At 67.1% G+C, this 16,975-nt stretch overlaps 4 protein-coding genes across 4 annotated transcripts in view; 3 read left to right on the plus strand and 1 right to left on the minus strand.

Moving 5' to 3' along the window:
• Positions 1-570, plus strand: part of EMIHUDRAFT_316755 (hypothetical protein) — a gene marked incomplete at both ends in the record, with an annotated part of 1,286 nt that extends 716 nt beyond the window's left edge. The window contains 2 exons of the mRNA XM_005766064.1: positions 72-208; positions 430-570. Coding sequence (XP_005766121.1) covers positions 72-208; positions 430-570 — 278 coding nt within the window. The remainder of the gene's footprint in view (positions 1-71; positions 209-429) is intronic.
• Positions 571-7,068: 6,498 nt separating this feature from the next.
• Positions 7,069-8,348, plus strand: EMIHUDRAFT_371017 (hypothetical protein; the record flags this gene model as incomplete). The annotated part of the gene is made up of 2 exons (XM_005766065.1): positions 7,069-7,706; positions 7,837-8,348. Coding segments are annotated over exons 1-2 (815 nt in total), but the record flags the coding sequence as incomplete, so codon positions are not given.
• Positions 8,349-10,879: 2,531 nt separating this feature from the next.
• On the minus strand, positions 10,880-12,108 carry EMIHUDRAFT_445803 (hypothetical protein). The gene is made up of 2 exons (XM_005766066.1): positions 11,523-12,108; positions 10,880-11,438 (listed from the first exon to the last, which is right to left on the minus strand). The coding sequence occupies exon 1, from the start codon at positions 12,082-12,084 to the stop codon at positions 11,527-11,529; it is 558 nt and encodes a 185-aa protein (XP_005766123.1). The 5' UTR covers positions 12,085-12,108; the 3' UTR covers positions 10,880-11,438; positions 11,523-11,526.
• Positions 12,109-13,172: 1,064 nt separating this feature from the next.
• EMIHUDRAFT_119762 (hypothetical protein) lies at positions 13,173-16,950 on the plus strand (the record flags this gene model as incomplete). The annotated part of the gene is made up of 4 exons (XM_005766067.1): positions 13,173-14,045; positions 14,243-14,836; positions 15,111-15,368; positions 15,424-16,950. Coding segments are annotated over 4 exons (3,252 nt in total), but the record flags the coding sequence as incomplete, so codon positions are not given.
• Positions 16,951-16,975: the final 25 nt, after the last annotated feature.

Below are 16,975 nucleotides of genomic sequence, written 5' to 3' on the forward strand. Positions count from 1 at the left end.
CAATAAGGGGAAGGGGGTCCCCCTAAAGGAACCTCCCAAAGAAGCCGCGGTCACTGAAAAGGCGGTTGCAGAAGGTCAGCCAGGAGGAGATGAAGAAGTCGCTCTCGCCGGTATTCTGGCGATTTGGATCGTTTTTGGGGAGGGCCCCCCTGACGAGGTCCAAGAGGTGAGGGTCGGGATTTTTTTTTTTCAGTTCCGCGGCTTCAAGGTGGAGCGCGGTGAGCCATATGCAGGTCTTCCCCGTTTGGGCCAACCCCTTGAAGTTCGGAGACCCCCATGGATAGTCGCCCGGGGAGGGGGTTTTGAGGGCCACCCCTTTGGAATCCCCCCCCCTTCCCCCCCCCCCCCCCCCCGCCGCCGCCGCCGCCGCCGCCCACCCGCTCTGCCACCCGCTGAGAGCCGCCGCCCGCTCGGCGCCCCGGCTCGCAGGTGCGGCTGGTGCCGGGCAAGGCGGGGATTGCCTTCGTCGAGTTCGAGTCGGAGATGCAGTCGGGCGTCGCGATGGGCGGACTGCAGGGCTTCAAGATCACGCCAACCAACCTGATGAAGATCACGTACGCCAGGCGGTGAGGGCGGCGAGCCGCGCATGGGTGGATGGGGCAGTGCTGCGGGAGCGCTCGAGTCGCCCCGGCGGGCAGCAGCAGGGGGAGAGGCCCTCTTTGCGGTGCATTTTATGGTATGTCACACCGACGTCTCTAGCTTCTAGGCTCCACAGAGATGTGTGCAAAATGCATGCGTACGCTCAATATCGCTACGTATGCGTTTTTCGGAGTTCGCTTTCGTGTTTCGGCCTCGGTGCCGCCATGCTCTGGCCTCTGTCTGGGGCTCCAGTCCAGACGGCGCGCAGCGCGGCTGCTCCAGTCTGGGCTCCTCGTCCCCCCCCGCGCCGCCGCGGCCGGGCTGCTCGTACTTTCTCTGCTGCATGTTCTGCTGCCGCGTGCGGTCGGAGGTCGGACCCTCTCAGCGTGGCGTTGGCCGTTGGGCGTTGCGTTGCGTCGAGTTGCTTTCTTGCGAGTTGCGCTCTCGGGGCCCGCGCGCCGCGGTCCGATCTGCGATCTTTTGTGCACCAAAGTTTGCCCATACGACGGCAAACTGGCTCGGGAGGCGTCCCTGATCGCATACGGGCCACAGAGGAGAGACGGAACGGTCAGCTGGGCAGGCGGACAGCGCAAGCTACGCGGGCTCGTGCAACAAGGGCTCGAACGGTTCACCACCTCCGCGAAGCCATCACGAGCGCGGGGCACGACGTCGGCAACCTCATCGTCCACATGCCGGAGGAGCTACCGCGCGCGTGGCCGTGGGAACACGGGGGCGCGTGGACAGAGCTGCTCGAGTCTACCGGAAGGGCCAGCGACGGCGGCGGCTCCAAGCTGCAAGCCACCAGCCTAGGCGCGATCATGCGAGTCAGGAGCGGACAGCTCGGGCTCGGCGAACTCGACTACAAGGACGACGCCGGCAGGGCGGCCATGGAGGCGCTCGCAGAGGTCTGGAGGGCACCCAGGGGACGCCAGCTGGCCGGAGAGCTCGTCCACAGCCTAGAGATGCTGTACGATATCATCGAGCGACCCGAGGGCGGCGGCAGCAGCGCCTACAAGGGAGCAGTCAAACAGGCGCTCGACGTCGCCGCGGCGCTCACCACGGCGGGCAAGAACCTACCCAGCGTCGAACAGTGGCGGCGGTTCAGGGCGGCGGCGTCGGGAGCCCTCCCCGCCCCGACACAACGCGAACGAGCGGCCACGAGTGGCAAGCTGCGCGCCTGCGACACGGACACGCTAGCCTCTGCGCTCTCTGCGCTGAACGCCCCCACTGTGGGCGCGCATACGGCGCTCGTGCGGCGACTGGTGATGATATTTAAGCTCATGGGCAAGCCAGAGTCGCTGCTCCAGCGCTGGTCGATGTCGACTCTCCGGGCGGTGGTTGGCCCGGGCTGCTCGAACCACGACAAGGCCGTCTTGGTGCACGACCTCGTTTCGCGCTTCTTCCCCGACGAGGCCGGGTGTGACGGCGACTCTCCGCTGGATGCGGTTTCCTCGTAAGCGACGCCTTCATGCTTTTGGTCGTCGTCAAGCGCCCGCGCCCAAGCGTAGTCGGCGGAGACAGCCCCGCGTTTTGCCATCGGATCTCTACGTCTAGAGCCGCACGGCTCACAAGTCCGTGTGCGAAAGCGTTGTGCACTTAAGTAGTGCGGAGTCTTGCTGACCCTGCGCAATTGTACTATTATTGTATATTTCTCTGTTTTACGCCCTCACGATGACACAACCCACATGATTAATTACTTGTGTCGCGAATGTTCAAACAAGCGGTCGACCCGGATCCCGGTCGTGTCGTGCAGCTCGGGGTGTTGGGGAGGTTGTGGGAGCCGCTCAGGACCATTTGGGGGGCGCAATTTGCCTGGTTTCCCTTGAACACGCAGTTTCGCCCCCTCGGAAGCGCCCACATAATCGCGCGTCCCCCCCTGTGGCGACGGTCTCGCGCACCTGCGCCAGACCCCACCGGCCACCGCACTAGCTACATAGATCGTCAGCAGTAGGCGTGCTCAGAGCCCGGATTTGGGCCCATTCGCCAGAGGGCTCGAGAATGGCCCCCGGCAACGTGCAGCTGCAGGCCAGAGGGCGTGAGGTGAGGCCGAATCCGCAGTCGCACGAGCACCGCTGCCCCCAGCGGTGATCATGCATGGAGTGGCACGGCGGATAGATACGCCCGCCTGCGAGCGTGGGAGACAGTCGCGGGGCGTGAAGTCTCAATGTATCGCAGGCTAGGACCGGATACGGCGGCGCGGGAGAGGGAGAGAAGCGTGAGCGGCGGGCGATGAGAGTGATTTCCCCGATCTCGCTAAAAATGGCCTAGTCCCCTCACGGGGGACCGGGCGAGCACGCACCTCGCGTCTGAGCGCGAGTCGACGAGTGGTCGCCGAGAGATCGCCGAACCACTTTCGAGTGCGCGCGCACACAGCACAGCTGCGGGTTGTAACTCGACTGCCGATCGCGCGTGCGGGATGTAAATGCAGCTTTCTGGCGCCAGGTGCACGGTGGCAGGGACTGGAGGCTCGGCCAAAGGGGAAGAGCAGTCCTCAATCGTCACGTAGAGGTCGCTGGGCTGGATCCATCGAACTGCCACACACCTGGAGCGGAGGCACATCAGGTCTTGCGGCACGCTCTCCGACAGATGCATGCCTTTTGAGCAAGCCCACGCGCCTCCACCGTCGCGTAGTATGCCAGCGGCACGCCGCCCTCGTGGCGTCCCCGCCACCATCGCCGCCTCCGATGCCCACGGACGCGGCGCCCTTTCCCGGCGTCACCAGCGAGTACTTCCCGAACCGCCGCCGAGTGTATCGCCAAACTATGTACCACGGCGTGCATGATGACAGGGAGGCGGGGCCGGGGCGCCTCCGCCTGTGGTTCCCAGGCGCCACAAGTGGATGACGTGCGTCTAGTGATCCAGCCGACGCGCCCTTCGGCCTTAGCGCGGAGCTCGACCGTGTGATGGTGGCCGAAGTTGGCTGGAACGGCCGCCTGTCCCGAGCTGGGGCCATCTGATGGACGCTCTCTACATCTTCCCGCGTTGCCTCCAGTGAGTGTGAGTACACACCACACACACGTTGCCTCCAGCTCATACCGTCCGTCGCCGCCGAAGTGCTAAGTAAGCGACGACGAGGCGCGCCACGTGCTGCGCGCCGCCGTGCGACAAAATGCCGGGAATTTTGCGGAGAACCCGTGTATATTGCCTCAGATTTTGCCCCAGACCAGCTCTCAGACTCAGGGAAACTCGCGAGTTTCCAGAATGGAGCACCAAACACCCTCTGTTATCCCTGGAATTTCCGGAAACGCAAAGACCAAAGTGCTGGGGACGCTCTTGTGGAGCACTTGGAGTGCAGTTCTGTTTTCCTTTTTGTTTGCCGGAAAACCTTTACAACGAACTCTCTCGCACAACACTGGTCTAGTGCCAGTGCGCGCCAGTCCCGTGCCCAGTGTTGTGGCTTGTGCGAAAAAGAATTTCAACGGTTTTGTGCGAACATTTACACTGACAAGTGCGGACTGAAAAGTCCAGCCGGCCGCGCGCCTAAACTCCTAATGCGGCCGCTAGCCGCTGCGCCCAGTTCTTAGTCCTCGACTTAATCGACGTGGAGGGCACGAAGAGCCGCTGCGAAGGGACGTCATCCTGCGCTGATATCAGACAAGGCTCGTGCACGACCGTTGCGTTCGCACGGCCGCCCGCGCTTTGGTTCCTCGCACACCACGGGTTTGCCGTTTCCCACCATTTCCCGCCCTCGCCTACGCGCGCAGCGCCGAAGCTCTGCCCCGCGCGCTGAATGCAGCGGGCGCTGACGTTGTGGTGCCTGAGAGCAAGAACCCGTCAAATGAGAAAAGCGGACGCGCGCTCGTGCCAACGCCGCACATGCTCAATTTTGGTTTCCCGCGCAGCCGGCCGGTCCGTGTGAAGTGGTTGACGGTCGTGCTCGCGTACGCGATGTCGCCGCATCGCCACGGGTCGAGGAAGCTGAAGTGCGCGCCGTTCAGCACGTGAAGCGAGCACTCCCCCTTTTCCGCCGCCGCCGTCAGGAGAGGCTGGTCGCGCGACCCTGCGGGAGCGGCTTGAAGCCGCCTGCGCCACGCGTTCAAGCAAGCGGACGACGCGGGCGTGGTGGCGGCGAGGTAGAGGCCAGCGTGGTACCTGGGGGTATCTGTGCTGAGGGTGCGGAAGGAGCCGAGGTGTGTGTGACGTGCCGGTGTGCTGTGCGGTGTGTGTGCCGCTCTACTCCTCGCTCCTCTCCTCCCGCTCTCAGCGCCTCCGTTCTTGTGCAGGGCACCTCTCCAAATCGTGGCCGAGCCCCTTAGGCTGCGCAAAGACAGCGAGTGACGCGGAGCCGCTGCGCAGGGCAGACGCAGCCGCATCGAGGATCGGCCACGCCGGAGCTGCAAAGATAACGTCAGCATCAATGTAAAGAATTAGCGACCGCCGGGCCAGTCGCGCCGATACCAACAACGGAGCACGCATCTTGAGCAATTTGATGTGCTTGGCGGTCGGTCGCACGCAGCTCACAGTGATTGCTGTGGCGCCCTCGGGCACACACGCAGGCTGGTCGGTCAGCGCCAGGACCCCGCCGCGCCAGCCGCCAGCATCACGGAGCGTCCTCACGGAGAGGGCAAAAGTGCTCTCGCGCGCGGCTGGGCCAAAGGCGACGTAGAGGGCGACGGCCGGTGGAGCTGGCATGAAATGGGCTAACAAGCTGTTCAATGTCGGCGACTATGGCAAACAAAACGACGGGCCACATGCCCCCCAGCACCCGAGGTGCCAAGGGCACAAACAACAGCAGGAACAAGACAAACAAAGGGATCCCCTCAGCGCGTTTTCTTCTTGAGGGAGCAGGATTGCGATCTGCGCTGAGGGAGGGTGTAGAGGACCTCAAGAATGTCGAGTGGCTCGTTTGCAGCATCCTCGGAGACGTCACGGCGCTCGTCCGCGACGTGCTTGGCTCGGTGCTGCACGAGCTGTGCGTGATCCTGGAGGACGTGGCCGTGTTTGTGTCCTCGCTCGGTGGCGTCAACTGCCTCGTGTCGGCCATCTTCCACGACGTCACCTGCCTGCTCAAGGGGATCCTCTGTCCGAAGCACCAAACTTGCCGCCCCGGGATGGTCAAGAGGATGGGCTTCTGCTTCGCGTCCCACCTGCCGTGCATCTCAAGTGAGTAGCCGCGCCAAGGGGAGGCGGGATCTCCACTAGCCACCATGCACATAGCATGCGCGGAGGAGAGAGGAGAGCAAATGTAAATGTACAGAGTCATTCATGTGTGTGTCCATTGAGAGAGAAGGTGTGTGTCGTGCTTATGCCGAGAGTGTTGTGTCTTGTGTGGGAAGGTACTGTAAAGCCGTAGGGGCGGGAGGGTCATGAGCCTTGTCGTTGATGAGGCGGCGCAGGCGGAGGCGCCGGCCTGTCGGCTATAACTCCACTAAACCTGAATGAATGTGCTTTTTCGCGCATAGGAACATCTCTCTCGCTCTCGCTCTCGCTCTCTCCCTCTCGCATCGAACCCGCACGATGTCATCGCGGACTGCGCGCGTTGCGCTGGCGTACGGCAGCGGAGTCCATGGTCCACACGCGAGCCGGAGTCCGCCGCCGCCCGCCCGTGGTCAGCTGCTCTCCCACCCCCCCACTCCTCACGCAAGCTCGCAGGAGAGTGGCCCCGCCGTATTGCCAGGGAGGGGGCAGCAGTAGAGGGGCCAGGCGCCTGGCAAGCAACACTAGCCGAGGACCTTCGCGAGCGCGGGGAGGACGGGGCGGGGTGAGCGCAGCGTCGCGGGGAGGGAGGGGCAGGGCCGTTTTCCACCGCCAGAGAAAGGGGGGGGGGGGGGGGGAAGTAGAATGGGCGTCACGGCATACCTCGGCGATCTCCGAGCGATCTCCGAGCGATCTCTCGGCTCTCTCTCGGCTCCCTCTCGGCTGACTCTCGGCTGACTCTCGGCAGCCTCTCGGCGCCTGAGAATGTTGGCGTCGCGGCCGCAACCTTGCGTAGCGAGACGTCGGGGGCGAGGGCGAGGGACTTGGTGTGCACGCGCAGCGTGTTGAGCCGCCCCGCCTACCATACCTCCAGAGTCTCGAATCCAGTGTGGGATCAGTCCCGTGGGTGGTGTGGTAGCAGGGCGTTGAGCCGCCCCGCCTGTCTCAGCGCGCGGTCTCCGGTGCGGTGCCACTCTTGGAGTGGCGTCTGCCCTGCTAGATCCCCGTCTCGATGCTACATCTCGGCTGTGTACCGGCCGTATTTCGGCTATGTCTCGGCTATATGCCCCCGCCTCGTCTGGCAGCTCGATGCGCACGAGGCGGTCGAAGCGGCCAGGCCGGGTGAGGGCGGGGTCGAGGATGTCGTACCTGTGAGGTGTGAACAGCGTCTCTTCACGCCCACTGCTGTGAACACACGGGGTCGAGGATGTCGTACCTGTGACGCGGCGCGCCACTCCTCCTCCAGCTCCGCCGAGCCCCACTCGGGCCCCTCGTCGACCCACCAATCCACGCCCTCCACCGACCTGTCAGAAAAGAATTTGAGGCCCTTAGCCTGCCGGAGTCCCAGACGCTAGAAAAACGCAACGCAGTAGGTAGCCCAGCTGAGGTAGCCCATGCCTGACTGGGCCTCCGACTGGCCAGAGGCTGCCGACGCCGGCTCTGCCGACGCCGGCTCTTCCCGCACGGCCTTGCTCGCGCTGCTGCGTTCTGAAGGTGCTCCGGCAACTGCAGCCGTCTGCATCCCCAGAGGGAGCACCGAAGCTGTCATCTCCTCCCTCGCACGCGGGCTTGTAGAGCTCCTCAGCACTGAACAGCGACGGTGCGGCGGATTGCGTGCGCTGCCCGACGCTCCCGGCGACGATTTCTTTGGCCAGGATGGCGAGGACAGCGTCGACGACTGCCCGCTTCCCGACTTGCCGGGGGCAGTGCGGCTCGCCTCTCCGCGCTGGCTCCAGTCTGCGGTTGAGGCGGTCGGCCAGCTGATGCCGAGAGGCGCCGCATGCCTGCGCTTTGAGGCGGGCAACGGCCGGATCGGGCTGATGCTGCGGCGCTGCCCGCCCCTCCTCGCCACGGTCCGCCTCCCAGACGTCGAGCGCCTCGGCTGCAGCAGCGAGGGCGACGATCAGCTCAGCTCGCTCCTCCTCCTCGAGTGCCGCCGCGCCGCGCTGATGCTCACGCTGCGAAAGGCGTTTGAGGCAGAGGCGGCCGCCCTAGAAGCGGAATACGCATTCTATTGCTCACTGTATTTTTGTCGCTCATATCCACACAGTGCTCTGAATACTCTGCTCAATACCGTCTTCCCGCCCTCACGTTGGCGTATTCACCGCTCAGGCCGCCGCCGCCAGCGGCCGCAAGCCGCCCAACGAGACGCTCAACGCTTGGATCTTCACCCAGCTCGCCCGCAGCCACGCCGGTGGGTTGGTGGAGTCCGGCGACGAGCAGCTCTTCGTGCCGCTCGTCGACGCGGACGCAGCGGCCGGCGCCGGCGGCCACTGCGGCGCGGCTTGGCCGCTCGCGAAGTACCTTGCGCGCGCGCGGGCGCGCGCGGGGGAGGCTGAGGACTCCGCCCTCGTCGAGCGGCACGCAGTTGCCCTGGACTCGTGGCTGCGCAGCCAGTGGCAGCTGCGGCGCGCGCAGCTGGCTGCGGCTCGCGAGCCACTCGGCCGCGGCAGCGGCGGGGCGCAGAGCCGGGAGCTACAGCGTCGCTGCCGAGTCGGTGGCGGCGGCGCGGGAGGCGGCGGCGCGGGAGGCGGCGGCGCGGGAGGAGGTGGCGAGGGCGGCGGCGGCGAGGGCGGCGTCCACGCAACGCAGCCCTCCTACCCTTCTCGACGATTGTGTGTGGTTGCGACGGCGGAGCAGCGGGGTGGTTGCCGCTTGCGCCTCGAGCCGCGGCCGGAGGGTCAGCGCGCGGAGCACGCCCTCAACGGGGAGTGTTTCGCCAAGCTGAAGGAGGGGTACAAAGGCGCGGCGCGTGAGCTCAACGCCCGCCTCTTCCTGCTGCTGCAGGTGTGTTGCAATAAGACAGACAGACAGAGAGGGGGCAGTGGAGAGACACACACACACACACAGAGAGAGAGAGAGAGAGAGAGAGATAGACAGACAGACAGACAGACAGAGAGAGAGAGAGAGGTGATGTGTTGTGACCGCCTCTCCCTGCTGCTGCAGCGCTACGCGACGCTCTTCGGGCCTCGCTCTTCGGAAGGTGGGCTCACCCACGCGCACCGGGCCTTGCACGTTGAACGCCGTGCCAGCTCCTGCCCGCGTCCGGGGGAGATGCGAGGGATTGCCTGGCCCTTGCCCCACCACTTTGTGGTGTGTGGAGAAACCTACCGTACCTAACCCGCACCTAACCCTCGGAAGGGAGAGGCTGGCAGCTCGCCACGCCGCCCGGCGCGATGGCGCAGCTTGGTGCCGATTTCGGCGTCGGGTTCGAGTGCTTTGCCTCTCCGATGAATCGGCGGCACGCACGCTTCTGCTCCGCATTCGCCGACACGGACGCGCCGTTCGGCTCGAGCGGCAGCCTGCTCTAGACGCGGAGCACAGTATTCTTGCATTCCAACCAGCGCTCGAGAGGACACGGACTCCGCTGTACTCGACCGCATTCCTCTGTATGCACTGTCTTTCTGTCGCTCGTTCCGCACAGTGCTCTGAATTCACTGCTCAGTACCGTCTTCCCGCCCCGAGGTGAGGCGTATTCAGCATCTAGGCAACTTCTTCTCCGTGGCGCGCAGCGGCGGGCTGCGGGGCGTCCGTTCGGCATAGTGCGGCCCGCCGTACGCCTAATCTCCCCAGATCTCCCCAGATCTCCCCATATCTCCCCACAGGCAGAGTGCGGGCCGCCGTACGACGACGGAATCATGGCGATGGCGGTGCGGGCGATCGACGCCGAGCTCGCCAGCAGGCCGGCGGGCTGCCCCGGCAGCTTCGTCCTCGTCGTTCCGGACTGGCGCTCGCCGCAGCCGGCCGACTTTGTGCGCGCCGCCGAGGCGAGCCCGCACCTCTCGCACGTCCTCGAGCTGCCGAAGGAGGGGAGCACCGGTGCCTCGACGGGCAATCTCGGGTAATCTCGGGTAATCTCGGGTACTCTGCCGAAGGAGGAGCACCGGTACCTCGACGGCTTCCAGCACCTCGCCTCGAGCGCCTCGCCCCGCTACGTGCTCGGCGAGACGGGCTCGCTTCTTATCTTTCTGCAGAACGCGGCCGGCGCGAGGGCTTGGCCCGTGTGCGAGGCGACCTCATCTCGGGTCATCTCGGGTCATCTCAGGTCATCTCGGGTCATCTCGGCCTGGCTTGTGAGCGAGGCGGCGCTGCAGCGGCAACGGCGCGAGTGGAACCTCAGCGCGCGGGGCCAGGCCCTCGCGCCGCCCTCCAGCGATCGGGCGACCGACGCTGCCACGGCGCTTCGAATCGCTGCCGACGGCGCCGCTGCCGACGGCGCAATCGGTGCGGCCGACGCTGCCGAAGGTTCCATCTCCGTGTCCCACACCACCGCCGTCGCGACGTCGGGCGCGCTCCTCTGCCTCGACCTCTCGGTGCCTTGTCCGGGCGCGCTGGGCGGGCACCGCGACCTCGCGTCGCTGCTGTGGAGCCTCGGCAAGATCTACTGCAGCTCCGGCGGCGCGCCGCGCGGAGGCGGCGGCTACGATGCGTTCGCCGACGACCAGGACGCGTGGCGCAAGGTGCGGTGGAGGTCGGCTGACGCAGAGGCGCTGCGCACCGCCGCGTGGGCCGCGGCGCGAGCCGCCGCGAGGGGACTCTGCGCCGGCGCCGGAGGCTTCACGTGCGTGGTGGAGATTGAGCTGTGCTTTGGGCCGCCGGGAACGGCGGAGGGCGACGCCGCCACCGATGCACTGACGCCACGGGTGGTCGGGCTGGCGCTGCCTGCGGTTTGACGGGGAGGAGCGCGCCCCAGCCACCCGGTGCCGGCCGCCAGCGCACCGCCTCGTCGACCAACCGCAGCATACGTCTCGCGGTAGCGTCAGTTGTTTCGAGAGCGGGGAAGGAGAAAAGGCGGTGTCATTTACATATACGCGGAGCTCACCGTAGAGTATACACACACACAACACTCCTCACACGCGACACGGCTTTACCCCCCGACGAGCCTTTTTGAGGAGGAACACAAAATTAGCCTGCGTATTTTTTACGTATCCACAAGAGCGGCTGCACATTGCTCAGACCTCAGTACGCCCCCTGCAGCTGCACTTCACACTAACCCGAGGCGTCCCTGCTGCTGGGGGGGGGGGGTCCACGGTCCACCCCCCCAGCAGCAGAGCGCTGCTGCTGGGAGCTTCGAGCGGGCGCCCGGGACGGGTTCCCCGCTTCGAGCGGGCAGATGCGGCCCCGGGGGGATTCGCTTTCTCGTTTCTGAAAAAAGTGAAGTGTCTGCCTCCAAAAAGGGGAAACAACTCACCTAATCTCAGAATCACTCAACAAAGTCACTTTCTCCACTTCGCTGTGTTCTGTCGCAAGGAAGGGGTGGAGAGGGAGCTCTAGTCCTCTAGAGCTCCCCAACCGAGCTGTTGCCCGGCAGCTCAGCGTCATCAGGGCGCGGCCGCGGGCAGAGAGCCTAGGCGTACTTGGCGATGATCGCCATGGTGGCAAATCCCATCATCGCGAAGAGGTACTTGACAATGCCGGGGCACTTGCCGTGGCCTCCCATCATCTCGCTTGCGAGCACCTCTACTGCGCCCATCTGGAGGAAGGTGCCCGCCGCCAGCGCGTTAAAGGCGAGCGGCAACGGGCTCTCCGCCCCTTCGGCGGTGGCCGCGGTGTGGCCGATGAGCATGCCGATCGGGGCGGCGGGGAAACACACAGCGCTGTGGCCGAACCTGTCGGCGCACCTCGCCGCACCTCGCCGCACCTCGCCGCATCTCGCCACATCTCTCGGCTAGTCTCGCGCCCCCCTCCGCCTCCGTCACAGGCTCGCCGGCGACCATCTGCGCCTGCGAGGCGGCGAGGGCGGAGATGGGAGATGGGCGGGGTGGAGCGACGGAGGGGCGAGGGCGGCGGCAGCGAAGGCGGCGGGCCTGCTCATCCCTCGTCAACACACCGCCGCACGAGCTCGCGCAAGCGCTCCGTGCCCATCCGGCGGAGCACACACTTGTTGCCCTCGGGCACCGCCTGCGGGTCCGGGTGCGATTCGATCGCCGATTCGACGGAGTCCTGGCGCAGAATGTGCGTCATCGGGAACGGCGAGCGGTTCGTCCAGTTCGACGCGTCGTCCGCCTCCTCGCCCGCGAAGCAGAAGCCGGGGTGGAAGCCGACCACCTGGAACGCGTCGTCCAGCCCCGCGTCCTCGAGCCACGCCTCTGCGTCTCCGCCGACCCACGGATAGAACTCCTCCCACGAGCGCAGCGCCTGCGGGTGCACGAGCAGCGTGGTCTCGAGCCCCGGCTCGGCCTGCAGCCGGCGCACCTCCGTCTCAAGCGCGAGCAGGAGGTCGCCGGCCGTTGCCGCAGCGGTGACGGCGTAGCGGATTTTTCCGGCCTGCTCGGCCGGCTGGGCCCACGGACAGAGCGCAAGGCCCACGACGACCCGCTGCACCCACGCCCGCGTGGCGAGCGCGGCGGGCGGCGAGAGCGACACCATATATATATAAATTTGGGTGCGGCGCTTGGTTTTGTTTTGCTGGGAAGTTTTTTCTTTGTCCAGGCAGCAGCCGGGTACGCCGCTGTCACGCACAAGTTCCCTGGCTGCAACGAGGCGGGCCTGCGGCTGCTCGTCGGCACGGCGGGGCGTGAGGCGGCGGCGAGGCACCTCACCGCTTCGCCCGTCTTCAGCTTCTTCCACCGCCCCTCCTCCACGTTCCGCGTGATGATGCGGCTCGACGCGGCGAAGCGGCGAGATCTAGCCGAGATCTTGCCGAGATCTAGCCGAGATCTGGCCGAGATCTGGCCGAGAGACAGCCGAGAGACAGCAGAGAGACAGCCGAGAGACAGCCGAGAGACAGCCGAGAGACAGCCGAGAGACAGCCGAGAGGCAGAACCTTCCGTGAAGTCTCTCGGAACCTTCCCTCGGCTGCACCTGCGCAGGCCGCCCGCCTCGGCCTTCGCGGCGCTCTCGCACGTCGCTCGCTGCCCGAGTTGCGGCGAGGTGTGGCGTGTGCCCTCGACGCGGCTTGGGGACGCCGCCGCCCTCGCGCCGCCGTGCAGCTGCTGCTCAGAGAGGGGCGAGGCGCCGAGGGAGGCGCCGCAGGTGATGGGGCCGATGTGGGTCGGGCCGATGCACGACGCCGACTTCGTGGCGGGGATGCGAGGCGACGCGGCGGGACGCGGCTGGAGCGAGCCGGACCGGCTGGGTGCAGCGCGCGCTCGCCAAGCGGGATCTGCGCCAGCCGCCGCTCGCCGCGCTGCTGCCGCTGCTGCGCGGCGCCGGCTTTGGGGCCGCGCAGGCGCACAGCGAGACAAAGTCCCTCAAGACGAGCGCAACGCTCGACGAGGTTGTGCGCGTCGTGTCCGAAGCCAAACACCTCGTCGGCGAATAGATACCTGGTCTTTTATTACTTTTATTCGTGGACACACCGCCGACGGTCCGACGCATCACAAACCGTGTGGCGTCGGTGGGCCACCTCTACGGGTTTGGAAACACGCTGTGGACAAGGCGTTGACGGCGGTCGTGGGGTGCAAGGAGCGTGGCCGTCAGGTGGACGGACCGCTCGACCACTCGACTGGAAAGGGATGGGTCAAAGACCACGGTGGAGACGGGTGGGTCAAGAAGAATACAGCCTCAAGTGGACGGGGGCGCAGTACTACAACGCGAAGTGGGTCAAGAAAGCCATAACGCGGCTGGTGCTCGTGGAAACTTTGGGTGGCATTGCGCCGCCCACCAAGCAGTTCCTCCACGTGTTCGCCAAGGAAGCCCGCCAACACGGACCGGACGGTGTACGGGGCGGCGTCGGCGAGCGCCTCCTCCTTCGTCGTCCACCACACGCAGCAAGCAGATCTCCATGGCGGCGGTGGCGGGCGAACGCTGGAAACATCAACAAGCAGGCGCGCACTGTGCGCACCAACTGGATCAAGAACAAGCAAGCAAGCGGCAAACGGCCTCTCGTCCTCGGCCTCAGCAGCCCGGGCTTTCTTTACCGGTTCGCAGCTGTGCGCGTCCTTCACCCCACTTCTCAGGACATGCCGAGCGCCCAGAAGATATTCACAGACGACCTCGTCGTCAAGGGGGAAGAGATCGGGCTCGTCGAGCGGGCCCCCAACTCGTCGGACGACGAGGACGAGGACGACGAGGACATCGACGACATCATCGACGACAACGCCGGCGGCGACAAGCTGGCGCCGGGCTCCGCGCGGGTGCACTGGTCGACGCAAGAGGCGCCGACGACCGAGTACATAAGCGAGCTGCGGCTGGCCGACCGTGTGTTCTTGCTGGGGGACATCGTGTCGCGTACGGACGCACAGCTGGGGCAGACGGGCATAGTCACCGGCATGCGCATGTTTTGCGACGTCCGCTGCGCCGACGGCCTCGTCCTGCGGCGCGTCGCGACTGAGCTGCTGCGGCCGCTCGCCGCGTGCCGTCCGGGCGCACTCGTCTTGCACTCGCAGGTGCGCCGGGGGGCCCTTGGTCCCGCCTCCCCGAGGGGAGAGAGGTCTGCTATGCGCGAGGGGCGGGGGGAGGGGGGAGGTGGCGGCGCGGCGAGGCGGCGGAGCCGTCCCAAAGACATGCTTGGCAGAGAGGGGCCGCAGCGGGCCGGATCGCGCCCCGCCCCGTTCCAACGCCCCCCCCCCCCCGCTCCACGCAGGCGCGGTGGCTGGGCCGCGTGGACGAGGTGTACGACAACGTGCAGCTCGCGTGGGAAGACGGCGCCAGCTGTAAGGTGATGCGAACGAGCGCAAACTCACTCGCCGTCCACTCCCCCACGATGGACGAGCAGACGTGGTTCTGGCCGTCGATGAGCGTCTCGGGCACGCGCGACACGCTGCGCCGCGCAAAGTGGCTCAAGGGGTCGTTCCGTGCGCCGTACGCCAACGAGCACGCAACCGTCTCCAAGGTCCATGCGGCGCAGGCGCTGGTCCGCTGGCTGGCCGCCATCCCGTCGGAAGGCAGCGAGCCCGCGGCCTCGATCGAGCCGCCCGCCGAGATGCAGCGGCCGTCGCGCCTCATCGAGCTGCTCGACCACCACGCGCGCCGCTGCTGGCGGCTGGGAGAGCACGCTGCTCTCGGCGCCGAGGACCTGCTCCGCCTCCGAGACGAGGCTGAGGCGGCGGCGGCCGGCGGCGGCGCCGACGGCGGCGGCGGCGCCGACGGCGGCGGCGGCGCCGACGGCGGCAGCCAGCCCGGCGGCGCGAAGAAGTCTCGCAAGAAGAAGGTTGCGCCGAGCGACGCGTGCGTCGAGGTGGTTGGATGCCACACGCGCGTGGACGTGCACTGGCAGGATGGCAAGCGCACGGCGGACGCGGAGGCGGCTGCCCTCGCGAGAGAGAGAGGAGATGCAGCCGAGATGCAGCCGTGATATAGCCGAGATGCAGCCGAAATGCAGCCGAGATGCAGCCGGGGTGCGAGATGATGCAGCCGAGAAGCTGCCGAGGTGTGCAGCCCCGCGCCTGCGCATTGCGCGCGAGCGTCCACGATTCGTGGGTGATCCAGCTCGCGCCGCCGTCGTCTCGCAGGCGGTCACTCTGGCGCCGGCGAAGCATGTCGACGGCTACTACGAGTTTTGGCCGCAGGACTTTGTGGTTCGCAAGGGCGCCGCGGAGGGCGAGGCGCAGCAGGTCGGGGTGGTCGTCTCCGTCGACCACGACGAGCGGATCGCGGTCGTGTCGTGGCGGCTGAACGACGCCGAGGCGGCGCGCGCCATGCTCTACGCCAACGCCGCCGACGCCGCCGACGGCGAGGGCGCCGCCGCGCAGGCCGAGCACCGGGGAGAGGTGGTGCCTAATTAGCTAATGATGACTGGCTGATTGAGACTGACTCGTTCGTCAGGCCGAGCAGCGGCGAGAGGTCGTGCCTGTGTACGACATCGCGCCGCACCCTGACTTCAACTTCAAGGTTGGCGACGTGGTGCTGCGGCTGCCGTCGATCCCGGACCCTGGGGAGGGGGAGGGGTCGGCGTCGGCCGACGGTGCCGCAGAGGCGGCGGCCCCAATGGAGGAGGCTGCGGCGGGCGGGGCCGGGCAGGACTCGCTCTCGGGCCTCTTGCTCACGCGAGCCACGCGTTGGGCCGCGAGCCTCGCGGGCGGAGCTGCGGCCGCCGCCGCCGACGAGGATGAGGAGGGCGCGCCGACGGGCGACCCCGAGGAGGGCGGCTTCACCGCGCTGCGGTGGGTGGGTGAGGTCAAGGAGATCGGGCCGTCGGTGCGCGTCAAGTGGATGGACGGGCGCGTGTCGCGCGCGGCGGCGGAGACGCTGTACGTGGTCAACACCGAGGAGGACGACGAGCCGGTCGAGGAGGACGCGGCGTCCTTCGACGAGGGCGACGAGGGCGAGTCGCGCGGCGGCCTCGCCGGCGACGGCAGCGAGGGCTCGTCCGGTTGGGAGACGGTCGATTCGGACGGCGAGGGCGACGCGCAGGGCAGCGGGGAGGAGGCGGATGCTGTCGACGACGGAGAGGAGGGTTCCACGAAGCGGACCGGCGCGGGCGCCGGGGGCGGCGCCACCGACGACTCGACAGTCCGGGCGCTCGTCGCCAAGCGGGAGCAGGCGCGCTTCTTGCGCGACTTTGACGCGGCGGACCGGCTCCGCGAGCAGCTGGCCAAGCTCGGGGTGACGCTCGACGACCAGGCCAAGATGTGGCGCGCCGCGGACGGCCGGTCCGGCTTCATCACGCAAGTCAACGTGTCGGAGATCCACGCGCAAAAGGCGGCAAAGTCGGGCGCCGCGTCGCTCGACGACGCCGAGATCAACCGGCTGGTGCGGGAGCGCGAGCAGGCGCGCTACACGAGCGACTACAAGACGGCGGACAGGCTGCGCGACCAGCTCGAGCGGCATGGCGTCTCGCTCGACGTCAAGGAGCGAGAGGGCGGCGAGCAGGGGGCGAGTGGCGACGGCCTTCACGAGCCACTCGACGCCACGCGCGCGATTGCGGCGATCGAGAATGCCGAACGGGCGCTGATCGAGGGGGGGGGGGAGGAGGAGGAGCAGGGGCGCGCGGCGGCCGAGCCGGCCGAGCCGAGCGCGTCGCAGATGGAGGCTGAGGCCGGGGAAGGCGGCGAGCGCGTGCTTCCCGAAAAGGCGCGGCGGGAGCTCGCCAAGCACTTGCGCGCGGTGACGTCGCAGTCGGCGCGGCAGTGCGAGAAGGCGCTGCAGGCCAACGGCGACGACATCGAGCGCGCCACCGCCTGGCTCATCTCGCAGGCCGAGGCTGCGAGCAAGGCGTCGCCCGCTGCGGCGAGGAGGCTGATCGCGCAGGCCGACGCTCATCTCGCAGGCGAGGCCGACCCGCGGGTGGCTGCAGCGAGCAGTCAAGCCCACAGCGACGAGGAGGACTACGCCACCGCGGACGAGCTCGATGTCGAGGCGCCGGCCGGCGCGCCGA

Source organism: Emiliania huxleyi, assembly GCF_000372725.1.
Source record: "Emiliania huxleyi CCMP1516 unplaced genomic scaffold EMIHUscaffold_524, whole genome shotgun sequence".
NCBI classification, from domain to species: Eukaryota; Haptophyta; order Isochrysidales; family Noelaerhabdaceae; genus Emiliania; species Emiliania huxleyi.

Coding starts and splice junctions, on each gene's coding strand:
- EMIHUDRAFT_445803 (XM_005766066.1), bottom strand. CDS start 12,084: ATGGTGTCGCTCTCGCCGCCCGCCGCGCTCGCCACGCGGGCGTGGGTG.